The sequence below is a fragment of the Toxorhynchites rutilus genome, chromosome 1, assembly GCF_029784135.1.
Source record: "Toxorhynchites rutilus septentrionalis strain SRP chromosome 1, ASM2978413v1, whole genome shotgun sequence".
Classification (NCBI taxonomy): Eukaryota; Metazoa; Arthropoda; class Insecta; order Diptera; family Culicidae; genus Toxorhynchites; species Toxorhynchites rutilus.
Window position 1 is genome coordinate 35,545,227 of NC_073744.1, and position 16,114 is coordinate 35,561,340.

A 16,114-nucleotide genomic window follows, 5' to 3' on the forward strand; every position below is an offset into this window, starting at 1 on the left:
TCGCAGTTGCGCAATATATTCTATGTTCATGGTTATTGAAATAAACTTCAAAATCTCAAAAAAAGTTTAACCCTTTCTCGTACAATATCGAGTCTCACTCGTGGTGTACTCGCATAGTATAGGGCGCTAAAACGCTCAGCAGTGTAGTGTAGTAACTTGATGAGTGACATATTAAATAATACGGGAAGGGGTTAATAAAAAGGGCTATACCAATACCAATTAGAATAAACATTGAACAAGCTATTAAGCTTTTTTCAAAAGAAAGTTATGAATTTTAGTTTCATCCGACATGATTGTGAAGACATTTGAAGATATTTTTCCGTATCATGTGAAGACATTTGAAAAAATCACCTGGCATCCCTGATGACATCCCTCAGCTGAATCCCGCCTCTGCCAGTCAACTAGCATTCCGTCACTGACGAAGTGCTGCTTTGTTTTGACATTTCTCATGTTGATCTGTGTATGAGTTTATTTTTCCGATTTTTCCAGAGTTTTACTGTTTCCCACTGACGAATGCGCTGCACAGAGCGCAATGACAACTAGTTGGTGAAAGTTACGACGGCTAGCAGAAGGAAATTTTCCACCACAGTTCTGACAACAAGTGTTTTCTAGTGCGTTCGACGTTTAGCTGCGAATCGTCGGAAATGGTGCTTTCCAGTAACAGTGGAAACAACGTTCGATGAATTAGATTTACGAACAGCTAGTTTTATATTCGCAGCTGGAACGGCCATCGTCAGTGATTTACTGTTTGTAGTGAGAATAAAAAAACAGTGTATCCACAGCATTCCAACACTATTCGTTTACAGCCGCCGTCGTATTTGTTGTATATTACTGAGATTAAGAGCAATGATGAACTCATCGCACTGGGAGGACTTCTACGCGACCCATCTGCCGCCAAATTGCTTCGAGGACAACCGATCCCTGCTGAAGGAATTCTGTGATCGGCACTTCAAACTCAAGAGCAACATTGTGCTCGTTACGGTAATTGACCTGAATAATGAACATCGTGGTGGAGGGGGGTGGGGTTGGGTCTGGCTTGGGGTCAGGTTTTGCGGTGGCGTGAGAACCAGCGGGGTGGCTGAACGCGATAATGTGTATTCTTCTCGTGAGAGTGGAATGGGTTTGTTTTATTGTCGAGGTGCTTACCGGTGCACAGCATTGCCACTGCGTGGTGTACCATACATCAAATGTTGCATTTAAGTTCGCTGGTAAAGCTGCTTATGTTGTCATTTGCTGCGAATGACTTCGAAGAATGTCTCGGCAAGACGTGACCTTTCCTTAATTCAGTCAATTCCCTTGTTTATGTATGTCCGCTTTCTGTATTTTATGCTAATTGGAGGAATATTTTATTACACCACTATACTGTGGCATTACATCCGAAAGGAACCAGGAGAGTCGTAGGGAAATAACGATAGTTTATGGCGACATTCACGTGAATTGTGATTATGCATTTGCCCCGATAAAGCTGTTCCTGCCAACCATCGATCATTTGCTCATTTATCCTCTTTTCTTTAGTCCGGTGGCACAACGGTTCCTCTGGAACATAATACGGTTCGATTCGTGGATAACTTCAGCGCGGGAAATCGCGGTTCTGCTTCGGCGGAATATTTCCTAGACCATGGGTATGCCGTCATCTTTATGTATCGCACAAAATCATTGGAACCATTCACGAGGCATTTCAGCGGCCAGCAGCTGCTCGATATGCTGGAGTTGCATGAGGAGGGAATGAGCACAACGATAACGGGTAAGTTTTACTACGAGCAACCAACTTCGCCTTACTTCATTCAAAATTCGCTATTTTCCAGTGAAACCCGATTCGGTGGACGTTCTCGCCCCCATTTTGGACAAATACAAAAATGCACAGGAAACTAATCGGATGCTGTACCTAACCTTCACCAGCGTCATGGACTACATGTGGCTGCTGCGGGCGGCATGCGAGTGTTTGGCCGCTTTCGAGCGGAACGCGGTGCTCTATCTCGCTGCCGCCGTGTCGGATTTTTACGTTCCCCAGGACGAGATGCCAACGCATAAAATTCAATCCGGTCATGGTGCCCCGACGATTTCGCTGCAGCTGGTGCCAAAGATGTTGGCCCCGCTGGTGAGCCTGTGGGTCCCACTGGCCTACGTTGTCTCGTTCAAGCTGGAAACGGACGAAAGCCTGCTCATCGCAAAGTCCCGGGAAAGTTTGAACAAGTACAAGCACAAGCTGGTGATTGCCAACATTCTCCAAACTCGCAAGAATCGGGTGGTGTTCGTTACGCCCAACAAGGCGTACGATGTGCTGCTGTCGAGGGAGCAGGCCCACAAAGGTCAGGAGATCGAGGAGCAGATCGTGGCCGATGTGGTCGATCGGCACCAGGAATTTGTCCACGAGGGAGAAAAACAGGAGCTCCACCACCAGCAGCAGCAGCAGCAATGACCCATGCGCTCGCCGAGAGCACACAGTGGACAACAGTTCCAACAGCAACAGCAGCAGCAGCAACATCAATTTCAGCAACAGCAGCAGTCCCAAGTGGACTGCCGGGTTACGATGCCGCATTTTTGCAAGATATTGAATCCAGGGAGAAAATACTGAGCGTATGGATGTTGTTGGATTGTTTTGTTTGTTAAGACGTGATCACGCGAGTGGTATAAAAATGGTTAAATTATATAGATTTTAATAGGTGTACAGAACGCGGGACAGTCGCAGGACATAATGGTATCGATTGTGTGTAAGTCAAGGCGCTCAAATTATGCAAGGTCAACGTATTGGTTTGATAACTATATATCGATGTTCATGTAACTGTAGGGATAGCAGTAGTGAGTGGCAGTAATCTATAATCATGTTCTGGACAAAGGGAACCTTAACTGTGGGTAAGAACGTAGATAAGAGGAATAACGTCCGATCTGACTGATCAATGCCCTAAAAGTGGCTTTCATATTCAAACTCAATTCAATCTCTATGAATTCCGATATTAAGGGATTAACACATTATATCATTTTAAGGATATCTGCAAAACAAAATCTTAAAGGAAATTTCGATTACAGTGTTCTTTCGATTTTGTCACGGTCGAAAAAAAAATCACAGAAGGGTTGTGTCCAAAACACGACCACATAGTTGACGTTGGATTCTGTTAGGCTATCTGTTGCATGTTGATTTTTGATATGTTTGAAAAATTACATCTTCGATAATGAGATTGGTGGCCCTGAAAAAGGCCGTTTTGTTTGGTTGTTGGGTATGTTAACTCCACCAGTGTTACAACCGAATGATGATGGCAGGAAGATGGTGATGCCGAAGTGGAATGAGCAAGCAAACCATTTGTCATGACAATTGTCATGCGTAAATGCGAAAACAGAATAGAAACATACGGTATGAGGCATGTTGTCGACGCCAACCTCTCTCAGTTTCTATTCTGTTTTCGCATTTTCGCATGACAATTGTCATGACAAATGGTTTGCTTGGGAATGAGGAATTATGAACCTCGCCCTCTGTGGCCTTGAACCAATTGGCTTCTGAATTCTGTATGGATGAAATATGGATGAATAAACTCACCTATGTTATATGGGATAATTATCGTAATCGAGCTGAATTATGAATTTTTCTCACCAAGAAAACATGTTACTTCATTATATAGAACACATATGGTATGTGTAACAGTTATGGAGGACACATGTCACCAATTTGCAGAAATTGGCGAATAAATACTCTATTTTAGTGCAAAAGTATACTTTTTCTAGCAGTTTGAACTCTGTTTCTGAAGATTCTCACTGATATTTCGATGATTAACTCACTTCCATGTACCCATTATGGTAATAGTGTTCCTGGAGTTTCATAATAAGTGTAACTATTATGGTAATAGTCGGTGTCACATGGGAAAAAAAGTTATTAGTATTCAAATAATACTTCAATAATAATTTTTAAATAAAACCATGTATCTAAATATTATTCCTAGTATGTAATACAATGTCGTTGGTTCTACACTCAACAAAAATTATGGAAACGGAGCGCGATGTCGAAGTTTTTAAGTGATTTTAGAAACGCTGAAACTTTGTGACAAACCAACGCATGAAGATGGGATATACATCATTTTAAAGCTTCATGTTTTGAGATGTAATACTTGAATGATCTATATTTTTGTGTAGGCGTAGTAAATAACAATACTGGAAAGAAAAAAATCGTTTTCTTCCGTATTTTTCAAGATTTTGTAGATTAACACAGTGTTTTTTTTTAACCAAGTCAATAGCAAATCCAATCAACCTTACCAATCAGCATTCATTTGATTTCAAGAACACTCCTGTAGGTCATTTTACTACAGGAAAAAGTTTTGATAGCATGAAAAATTTCCCTTTTTCTAATGAATACTTTTTCAATAATGCGATTATTCCCAAATCAGAAGGCAGTTTTGAAAAATACAACAAATTCAATTGTACAAGACTCATTATTTATTATTCATTATTCGGTAGTTTTTACCTAATTGTTGCTTTTGCTTTGATTGATTCTCTTAATAGATTTTCTCTTACGATGACCATAGCCTTCCAGACAGATTTTAACGTAGGACTACGTCTAACCGGAAGATGTGGGGGGGGGGGAGTAAAATGAAAATCTAGGCACTGAACAAGTGGGAAAAAAATGAAAAGTTCTGAACGCTTATTTCTCTAGCATTTCTTGATAAATCGCAAGGTATTTGCTTCATTTGATAGGAAATATTTCTACGCGTCTATCACAATGAATAATATTTAATTTTTCTTGAGATAAACAATTGAATAATAGTGAAATGTCAAGCATTGTCCAAACGCATTGTGTGCCTCGTTTTGATTGGTCCGATTTGTGCTCCTCAAATGGCTCCGACCAAAACGAGCCACCAGAGTAATAGCGGAATATAATTTGGGTACAAATGAAGAATCATATTGTAAGCCACTCCCACTTGTGATTCTACCGCAAATCTTTCTTTTCTAACCAAGTAGCAGAACGGTTGTGCTAATCGTTTTATCATAGAGCGGCAGCAAAGACAGGAAAGGCTGAAGCAGTGTCATGAGCGGCAGGAGCGTATCGATGGCAACGGCGAAAGCGGGCAACGAGTTTTAATTGTGTGGTGCTCATACTCTAAGAGACTCCGCAGACTGCAGACATTTCATCGGCCGGTAGTGTTGTACGGTTTGAACATTAGTTAAAACCGACCCAATGTGCAAAGTACGTAGAATAGGAAGGTAGTCTTCTCCCTGCTTTGTTCAAGTAGTGGTAGGCAAAGAAAAAAAGCAAAAATTGTAATAAACCTTCGACCGAATCCATATAAATTTATACATTTTAAAATTTTTAAATTATAACACAAGAACTGTCTCAAAATATGTTTCGAAATGATGAAATAGCAGTTTACTTAATTATTTTAAAAATTAAAACAGTAGAATTATCGCACCTGTACTATAAAAAAAATGCAAAACCGACAAACAAATGTGTGTAAAGGTTTTATCGAAAGGAGTGTCGTTCCGGTTCCCGATCCAAAGAGCGCATGCATGGGATAGCTGAAAACATCTCCGATTAGTTTATCTCATTCGAAATTATTCTGTTCCGGCATCGCGGGACGTGGTACTTCAACATTTTGCTGAAGTAAACAAAAACTGTTCAGTATGAAATCGATAAGTGTGTAACACATGCGCTCTCTGTGTGTATACACAGGAAATATCCCTTACCTTCTATTCTACGTACTTTGCCCAATGCGTGCACGTATGGATATCTCTCCGTACTGATCAAGAAGCCGATCAAACTATTCGACGATAAAAAGTCTGCAGTTTGTGAGGACTTCAAGGTCATTGTTCCACGAATATCAGCAGCAACAACCACCGCGTTTTCATCAAATGGACAACCGTTATCCGTCGCTTTCGTGGATGGATCCAGCACAACAGTGCATGTGACTGCATTCAATCACAGGCGAGAAAAGTGCTTCTGCAACATGAGGACAAAACTTTCGGCATCGTGAGAACGATACGAAATCTATTTGCGCTTTTCAGGGCCATCAAATCATTTACAAAAAAATTAAAAGTTATTTTCAAAATACGGTGGCTTCTAAAGTGATATCCGAATAAAAAAGCAAAACATATAAACTGCTTTTTGTTTGCGAGAGCCTGTGTTCATTTAGACGTATCTTTCAGCTTGTTGGTGGTTGGAATTATTTAGATAGATCATTCAGTTTTTACAAATTTTGAATAAAAAAAGTACAAGCAATTGTTTAACACCTTGAGCCCCGAATTTTTCTTGCTGCGCTTCCATTCAGCCCGCATCAAGAGAAGAAGAAAATAAAACAATATATTTAAACATTAAGAACCGCACGTTTTGGGGCAAACTTGAACGCTTTATTTGTTCGGATTCCACGAATGCGATCGTTTGCTTCGATGTAGATAAGACGAAGGCGACCCATCGGTAGGTCTTGTTAGATTCTTGGTAAACCAAGAATATAACCTTTAAGTGTAGAAAACACAGGTTATTTCGTAATCCATCCGTAACAGACGGAACGTGAAACACGAGAAAACTCTTCAGCAATCCGCAAAGTGTTAACAAAAGTTGCCCCCTTTGTATGTCCCCGATATTACCCATTGGGGCCGGAAAAAGGCTTTTTTGAAATGCCTACGGCCTCAGCTAACTCGCGTAACTCCACTTTACGATCGTTCAAAACGAGTCGTTGCACTCGTTTTACGATTTTTGGATTCGTAGCCTCTTTTGGCCTTCCAGAGCGAGATGCATCTGCGGTGCTTCTAAATTCACTAAACTAACGAAAAACTGTTGTTCTCGAAGGAGCAGAAGTAGAAACAAATTTCGTCAACCACTGCGTTGATTGTTCAAGAGTTTTTCCCATTGAAAAACAATGTTTGATCAAAATGCGATATTCTTCTTTTCCCGTTTTCTATACAAATGCTCAAGTAGTGACACTTAAACAACTGTAGTTTGTGAACAAATAAACGAATTTCGCGAAACTTCACACATAAGCTAAAATCCCGGGACTTTTCGTATTTGAAATAGAAAATATAATTTTCTTTCATAATTTTTACTTTTAAGTGTGTTTATTCAACCCATTGCCACCAACGGAGCACAATACTATATGCTTCAATGCGAATTTCAATTGAACCAACAACACCTAATAGGATATGTATAACATATGGAAAATCACTTTGACATATTTGACCCGAATCGGCCAATCCTAAAGATCTCACACAACATTTTGAATTTACCCAAAAAAAAATTATAATTTTTCCCCAACCTAATATTTATCCTTCATGTCATTAGAGCTGGGATTTTTTGTCGCAAAACAAGTTGTTTCAATAATTCGAATAAGTTTTATTCTCATTTAAAACATTAAACAGAAAAAAGAAGTGTGCACAAATTTACTTAATCATAATGCTTTTCTCCATAACGATTTTCCGCACCTTTCACAAACTACGCATAAGCACGCAAGATCGATAGTGTGTGAACGTGAACAAGGGTATCCCTTGGAAGCATCTTGAAGAGCAAACCGGACATATCACAATTGTAAACTTGATGTAGTGTCAGCTGTTTTTCCTTCACTCTAGAGAAAAAGCTCAACTTAAAGTCTTCCTCTGCCTCTGCCTCTGCTGAAAGTCTACAAAGGTTTACTTTTCGAATAGTGAATCTCTTCTTGAATTTTAAACATCATGTGTCTATTTTATTTTGAACGAAAACACATTTTTTTTAAATTTTCTAGCTAATGATGGCTTTTTGAACATCAAGAGAGTAACAAAAAAATCAATGCACTTTAGCGCTCAGTTTACAGTTCTTTGCAATGTACCTATTCAAAAATTATATTTTATAGAATTTGACATTGAAATATTTAAGAGAAAACACAATATAAATTTGTTTAAAGCAATTAGGAGTGTTAATGCTGGATCTATAACGTTTTGGGAAAAGCGTGATAAAATCGAAACGATAAACGTGACACTGAATTGAGCGTGAATTTGGCGAACAGTGATTTAACGACCAGTAACAAAATCGAAGCAACACTGTATTACTTTTTTTTTCACGTAGAACATTTTAAATGTTCTAAAACTGAAACCGAAAGAGGATTTCGAACTGGAACACGTTTCTTATTTACTCGAGAAAGCTACCAGGTTTATTTCTATATTCATTGAAATATAATAAGAGGTTCAGAAGGCAAAAATAATCACTTCAACAATACGTATCTCTATTCGTTAGTTTATTATCTTCCCCCTCAGAAACAATGTATGTAATAAAAACCACTCAGCAGCGTATCGCAGACCAAAATGGAATACCCGAAGAACATGTTGACTTCATTATTGAACAATTGGAATACCGTAAAATCTATGCACGATGGATACCACACCTTCTGACAGACAAGAATCGACGAGTGTCGATTGGAGAGCTGTGGACAATTTTTTAAGCGCCACTGTGACGAAGGAGACACAACCGGCCGCGAAAAAGAACATTCGACTGTGTTTCGGGATTCTCGTCGATGAAGTGCCAGATTATCTGGAACCAGGGGTGAATGGTAATTTTCGGTCAGTATATAGAGGCTTTGAAACACCTCTGACGTCGAGTTTGTCGTGTTAAAGGAACCCTGGCGCCAGTAATCTTGCAACACGACAGCGCTCATCCACACACTTTGCGTACAACTGAAGAGGCTACTGAAGTTTGAACCAATTCCATACCCTCCGCATTCTACATACCTTTCACATTGCTTTTTCTTCCTCTACTCAAGAGAGGCCTTAAGGGTAACTAATGGTGATATCGCGCCCTGGGTCGAAGACTCCCAGACTGTAGCTCTTCATCTGAAGTTTAGTGTTGAAATAAGTCTTGTAGTGCATAAGAAGTTTGTCGAAAATAAGCTGTAAACACATTTTTAATCCTCAAAACCCTTTTTTATTGATCAATCAAACAAGGAGATCGTTCGGCTATGTTTTATGAACACTCTTCTTACAGTGTGTGAAAAATGAATTTTGGAAATATGCTCTGATCTTCGACTTACCGTCTTTCATTGGGGTTTGTACAGTAGATCGATCTTTCTGTCCAATTTTTTCCACCTCAATTGACTTCTTATGGTCACTTACATCCTCAGCAGTGGTGCAAAATTCGATGATACACCCTCCGGGCTCTGGTTTTCGCTCGTGGTTTTTGTTCAGCACTTTGTTTTGATAGTTTTTGCTCCTTCTATGGTTTCAGGTTGTTCCGGTTTTTAATCCGGTGCACCATTCCGACCGTCGTCCCAGCTTTTTTCACCAAATCACGTATTGAAATCGATTTATTCCGAATGATGATCACTTTCCGGTTCAGATTATCTTCCTCTTTTCTGATAAATCATCGAATGAACACTTGCCGAATGAATACCGAACCGTTTTGCCACTTTATTCATTGTAATATCCTTCTATAGCATCCATGTGTCCAAGACTTGTACTTTAGTCTTCTTTTTGATACGCGACATTTCGGAAGGAATGAAAAACCCACGCGTAAACAAACCCTCGGTGGATTCTTGACAGATCAAGATACTAAACACAGGTGAGCACAACTGCCTTCGCTTGCACTTAAAATGTTTATAGCTTATTTTCGATACACCCTTTAGTGCCAAACTAAGCTGTTCTCCTTGGTGCTTACTCGGTCTTGGTCTTCGTTGTTACCATCAGTTTTGAGTTTGATGATTTCTATAGCATTTTCTTTCTCGAGGCTTGGGTTTTTGTTTTTATTCCAATCCAGTTCCATGTCATTAGGTGCCCATTCCGGGCATTCCGGCTTTACCAGGGTGGGAGTAAGAGGTAACAAAATATAACATAAAAGAAGCATGATTTCCCATAGCAAAACAAAGTAAACAACAAATTTAACGAGAAAGTCTTCTACAGAGTCACAGGAAGATTCAAGAAGGAAAGAACTCTGCTGCTGCGTTGCGCAGCAGAGTTCCGTAATTCTCATTAGTGGGTATCTTTGTGCAAACAACAATAAACGATAGATTGAAAATATCGTTCCTAGCGAACATTACTGTGTGTAAAATATATTGGTTAAATCTAAGAGAGTTAGTCATTCCACCGGAGCGATAGTAATGCAATGATTTGCTTTAATTCAGAGCAACTGTAGCCGATTTTATTGTCGCCTAGAAAAAAAAAATGATTAGGGTAGTGAAAATTTTTCGATGCAATGTAGAATTGATGTGTAAACTGTTTATAATCGCGAGAGATTAGATGATTTTAGGGAACCTACTACGATTATCCACCAAAACCAAAATCCCACCCAACTGAGTCTGCCGGAATAGATAATCATTTACCCGTAACCAGTCAGAGGAAATATTGCGCTAGAGACGAGTAATGCAAGAAAGAAAGCTTAATTCTAGATTTTTATAATATTCTTTCGATCGGCACAACCTATTCGGATGAGACAAAAAGGGAACATTCCTGTTTCGGTTACATATCATATTCGACCAAGTTGTTATAACGGTGTTACTCCCACGGGGATGATCGACTCGAACAACGCTGACAAACATACAACAATGATAGAGGATTTTTGATGCAGCTCCTACTTCCGGAAACCCAATGAACAACCAGTTGATAGAATAGCGTTCATAAACACTAACAACAAGAATCAAATCTGTAGAAGCGGAAGCGCTAGAGTAGAAAACAATAACCGATTATATTTGTGACGACCATTTAGAAAGAGAGGAATAAATACAACTGTTACAAGACGGTCCTATACACCAGAGAATAAAAATGATATATAAATTAGAAAAAAACTAAGGCTTTCGAATAGATGCAGGAATACTTTTGGGGCACGGGCAAACAATTGTGGGGAATTATGGAACCAACCTACCAACAAAAAAAATAAGTAAGGAAGGGTGGCAAGAAATGCAAATATTTTTGATGAAGCTAAACAATAAATCTACACAACCGAAAGATTAAAATCGAAATGAGAAACGTTGGGAAAGTCTTCTAGAGGATCATCCCAATTCACGTGAAAGATCGAAAGTCACCACACAGGAGACAGAAAAATTCCGCATCTATAGTGTGAGTGTAATTATAACCCGGTAGATAACAAAAAAAAACACTAAAATTGAAACTAACTACAACTGAACTAATAAAACCTAGTGTCGATAATCATGAGTAAACTGTCACCCATAAAGGTGTAGATGTACGCTTTAGATACCATTTTAGGAAACAGAAAACATAAACAAACACAATCGAGAACAGTACGGGGCGAATAGATTATTATAAACAATGTTCACCCCTCTTTGGCGGGATGGGATGCTTTAAACATGACCGGAAATGAAAAATGGAAAATGGCAAATAGATGCGAGTGGAAATATATAGACATATGCAATCCAGTTGAGGATAAATTCTGGTTTTCTTTCGCCGAACACAAGCAGGCTTCGAAGCCCTCGAATTCACTGTCAAAAATTCCATCGAAGACTTGCTATCAAAATTGGCTCCCTCTAGCCCAGGCCGGTATTTAAAAATTGCATTTCTTGCGCCAAATTCAGTGGGGTGGATTTTTCTACCAATCGTCTGTAGTTTGCGTAAAATGAACGACTTTCTGCAGAATATTTTGGTGAGTAGGTTTCCCTCTGTTGGTTTTGTCAGATTGGTTTGCTGAATCTCTACTTGTTAGAATAGTGACATCAAGGAGCTGAAGGAAGACTTCTCGCTGCACGAGCTGTATACAGTGGAAGTACCGAGTAACGAGTCTTCACAAACTGAAGCAGGGCTGTCGGGTGCCTTAGTAGCTAGCTCTGCAGCTATCCGCGATCTCAACGTGGTACAACTGAAGCCTATATCAATTAGGGTGAGTTTTCGGCATCGAAAATGGTGTTGATGCATGCAATGGCGATACCTTCTATCGTTTTCCGCAATTTTATCAGTGTTTATGTTCTCGTTATAATCTGGTTCTCTGACTTCTCGTAACTTTTCGATTTTACACTTCACAATATTTCCCAAATTCCTCCTTTCAGCCGCAGAAGAAAAATCCCCAGATCGTGAACGTAAAGCAAACGTTCCGTTTCCCTAACAACTTCATCACGAACAAAGACTCGTACCCCGGTGGTACGCGCCGTCCGCTGGCACCCCGCAACATGTACAGCCAAACCAGCAAAACCATCATGGAGATTTACGAGACCCAAAAGCGAGGCAACGAAATGCGGAGCTTTCTGTCAACCCATGCCGACTCACCTTGTCCTGATAGCGATTCAGAACCGCAGCTGCAGTCGAATGATACGAACATTTTTCGCAACCGTTGCAATGTATCCTACACGGTCATGGATACCACAGACAAGAATGATTATCACCTTGGACGCGGTGCGAAACCTGTAGAAATGGTGTTGATCAAACCAAAAAGTCATCGCTCGGTGGTCACTCAAGCAACACCATATTTCATTCAGAAGAAGAAAAGGCCCGGTTCAAAGCGGAAGTATACGCGGAACGCCAGATCCAGAGATTACTACTCGACTGTTCTACGCTCACCGAAGAGGAAAACCAAATATCCCGCATCAAAAATGGATGGTGTCGTTTTGGAAGTGAACACCACCAAGGATTGTTACCAAGATGACACATGCAACACAACCACGGAGAGCACGAGCAGTCCGTCTAACGACTCAATAGATGACGACTGTTCAATATACGGGTCCATCCAGTTGAACAAAATTATCGACAAAATGCAAGATAACATATGGGAGGTCAACCTACATGGCATCTATGAGTTGATGGAGGTCGCCGGTCAGGTGAATTGGAAGAAGTATGAGAAGCACATGACCATTATCAACAGAAAAATGATCGACTTCTTGAAGAGTCCACGATCTTCACTGTGCCGATCGGCTTGTCAGGCTACCGGAGAGCTATTCCGAGAGGCAAAGTCCACCAAACGGCCAGAATTTGACGAAATCGTAGACATTCTGTTGTGTAAAACGGCTGATCTGAACCGGTTCATCCAGAAGGATGCCAACGTTGCATTAGACAAACTGGTAACATACATTCCAATATCGCACACGGTGAGAGCCTTGTCCGCCAAGGGTCCCAGGTAAGTTCGAATGGCCCGTTAAACCGGTTTTAGACTTTATTCATTTTCGATTGCGCTAGTCATAAGAATCCACTGGTAAGGACAGCAACAGCAAGACTGCTCGTTTGCATATGTGCTCTATCAGGATTGGATCCGATTCTGGGGACTAGTGCGAATCCAAGAACAAGAAAGGCGATTCTCGTTATTCTTGCTATATTCCTCACAGACAAGAATCTGGAAACCAGGTAACTGAATGCTGGCAGTGTTCAGAATATTTCTTGAAGTTCATTTTATTTTCTTCTTCTGTGCAACAGAAAATATGGCGAACGCCTCTATAGGATGCTGCGGAAGCACAAGTTCTTCAACGAATATTTTTACAAGGATATGGATAGCAACTGTAAAGCCAATCTGAAGCGAATTCTCAAAGATGTTTGATGACAATTAGAAAATGGAAGAATGGAACAATTATTAAATTATATATTTATTGTACATCGATTCGTAACGTTTTTTTTCCAACCTTTGCTAACGACTAGGCGTTTCCATCGGCCACGTGTTTATGTCCAACATTTCATTCAACGATAAGATTTTCCCTCTCTCACGACACCGATAGAATTATTTGAGAGCTTCATTCATTCTTTTTTGCGCATTCATCTCACCGTTGTTTATGAATGAATACGTGACGTCATGCTGTTTGACGGCGAGAGCGTACGAGACAGTATGTGTGTTAGAACTAACACCCATTAAGGTGCTCATACACTGTTTGGCCGAAGTCAAATGTTTGACTCTTTTTAACAGATAAGATCGATTTCGGTTTCCCTGGGGTCGACACAAACGAAAAATGTTTTTGGGGGTCGACGAGGTCTGAAAATCGAACCCTATAAAAAAAACAAAAATTCTTATTAGAAATAAAGGGTGTGTCACATCAAATTGCATCACGGAAAAAACGCTGTAGAAATTCGCCCAGTAGACCGATCCTTTTGAAAATTTTAGACAGTAAAATAAAAACTATTAAACAACTTTTGGCATTTTCTTTTTATTCATACTTCGAGCCCAAGCCCGTATGCTCGCACCTTCCTCTTTACCCCGTCCATAAGGTTCTGTACAACGTCAGGTTGTAGTTTTTTTTTAAACAGAAATCCATTTTCTCTTGAAGTCCGCCTCCGATTTGACAACTTTTGGGTTCTTCCGGAGGGCCTGCTTCATAATCGCCCAATATTTCTCTATTGGGTGAAGCTCCGGCGCGTTGGGCGGGTTCATTTCCTTTGGCACGAAGGTGACCCCGTTGGCTTCGTACCACTCCAACACGTCCTTTGAATAGTGGCACGAAGCGAGATCCGGCCAGAAGATGGTCAGGCCCTCGTGCTGCTTCAATAGTGGTAGTAAGCGCTTCTGTCGGCACTCCTTAAGGTAAACCTGCCCGTTTACCGTGCCGGTCATCACGAAGGGGGCGCTCCGCTTTCCGCAAGGGCAGATCGCTTGCCACACCATGTACTTTTTGGCAAACTTGGATAGTTTCTGCTTGCGAATCTCCTCCGGAACGCTGAATTTGTCCTCTGCAGAGAAGAACAACAGGCAGCTGACGAAAGTCCGCTTTGACGTAGGTTTCGTCGTCCATTACCAGGCAATGCGGCTTCGTCAGCATTTCGGTGTACAGCTTCCGGGCTCGCGTCTTCCCCACCATGTTTTGCCTTTCGTCGCGGTTAGGAGCCTTCTGAACCTTGTATGTACGCAGGCCCTCCCGCTGCTTGGTCCGCTGGACGAATGAACTTGACAAATTCAGCTTATTGGCGACATCCCGGACCGAACTTCTCGGATCACGTCTAAACTGCTTAACTACGCGCTTGTGATCTTTTTCACTGACGGAGCATCCATTTTTGCCGTTCTTCACCTTCCGGTCGATGGTTAGGTTCTCGAAGTATCGTTTTAGTACTCTGCTGACCGTGGATTGGACGATTCCCAGCATCTTACCGATGTACCGATGTGACAACTCCGGATTCTCGAAATGAGTGCACAGGATTAATTCACGACGCTCTTTTTCGTTCGACGACATTTTTCCAAATTTACGAAAAATTGACAGTGAAGCATGGCCAACGTGATCTATACACTCTTATCTGATTATAAGCGAAAGCTGAAGATATAATTCCAAAAAATTAAATTTCTACAGCGTTTTCTCCGTGATGCAATTTGATGTGACACACCCTTTATTTAAGATGCTGCTTAAGTTGTGTTACCCTGTTATAAGAATGACTAATATTTTAGTAGAAAGTATTATTGCTGTAAATTTTAAAAACTCAACATGATGATGAGCGTGTGGAAAATGAAAAGAAAAATATATAAAAAGTACAAGAAACTCGGCAAGTAAAAAAACGTTCGCACAGGTTCGCGCAAGATAATGTGTTTGAACGTACAAGTCCGTCAGGTACGTTTAAAATTCCTCTGTATTTTAAACATATACGCGATTTAACACGAAAGAAGTCATCATCAACTTCATGTCCAAACATGCTCCTGATATTTTTCTGTATAACAAGCTTGCCCTTAGGTTGCAAGTCCATTTGCGTTCTGAAATACGTTGGACCTTGAATGATAATACATTCATCTACTAGTTTAATTCAAGACATTACAACGCGTTTACATTACTAAATAAAGTTAACTTGAATAAAGTGATTGAAAAAGAATTTACAAAATGCTTTATTACCTATGTGAAAGGCGTAACTTTTTTTTAAAATTATTTCAGGAAACTTGCAAATGTTATTCAATTTATTATAGACTTACAGATTTTCTTTCCAACTGGACGAGTCTACATTACCCAGCAATGTCTGACTGACTGACTGACTGGGACTGACAGTTACAAGATAAGAAAATAAAAATATATACGGTTTGTTTTCGGATGTTTTACAAAATGTGACTACTTTCAAGTCGAATCTCTGACTATTTTCTCTCTATACAATAAGTATCTTTGGGAGGTGGGACCGACACTGATATTGTGCAAAACGCTCTCGATGCGGGCTGAATGGAAAGCGCAGCAAAACAAATTCGGGGCTCAACGTGTCGAAGATGAGAATATGTGGCGAAAAATGACTTTCATTTCATTTGACTGATACCAGAGGAGAATCGATTTTTCAGTCCGTGTAACGGTTTTTTTTTCAT

General features: G+C 40.3%; 2 protein-coding genes across 5 annotated transcripts; both read left to right on the top strand.

The window, feature by feature from the left end:
- Positions 1–454: 454 nt before the first annotated feature.
- LOC129761992 (phosphopantothenate--cysteine ligase) lies at positions 455–5,978 on the top strand. 4 transcript variants are annotated; one of them, XM_055759914.1, is made up of 4 exons: positions 455–753; positions 807–981; positions 1,516–1,744; positions 1,806–5,978. In XM_055759914.1, exons 2-4 carry the CDS (start codon positions 847–849, stop codon positions 2,417–2,419), a joined length of 978 nt encoding a protein of 325 aa, XP_055615889.1. In that variant the 5' UTR covers positions 455–753; positions 807–846; the 3' UTR covers positions 2,420–5,978. The 4 variants fall into 4 exon arrangements, with proteins under 4 accessions (XP_055615889.1, XP_055615887.1, XP_055615888.1 ...); XM_055759912.1 differs by having other exon boundaries at positions 455–750; XM_055759913.1 differs by having other exon boundaries at positions 455–746.
- Positions 5,979–6,117: 139 nt separating this feature from the next.
- Positions 6,118–13,420, top strand: LOC129761990 (uncharacterized). Its single transcript, XM_055759908.1, has 5 exons — positions 6,118–11,527; positions 11,588–11,761; positions 11,928–12,988; positions 13,048–13,212; positions 13,282–13,420. The coding sequence occupies exons 1-5, from the start codon at positions 11,501–11,503 to the stop codon at positions 13,400–13,402; spliced, it is 1,548 nt and encodes a 515-aa protein (XP_055615883.1). The 5' UTR covers positions 6,118–11,500; the 3' UTR covers positions 13,403–13,420.
- The last annotated feature ends 2,694 nt before the right edge of the window (positions 13,421–16,114 follow it).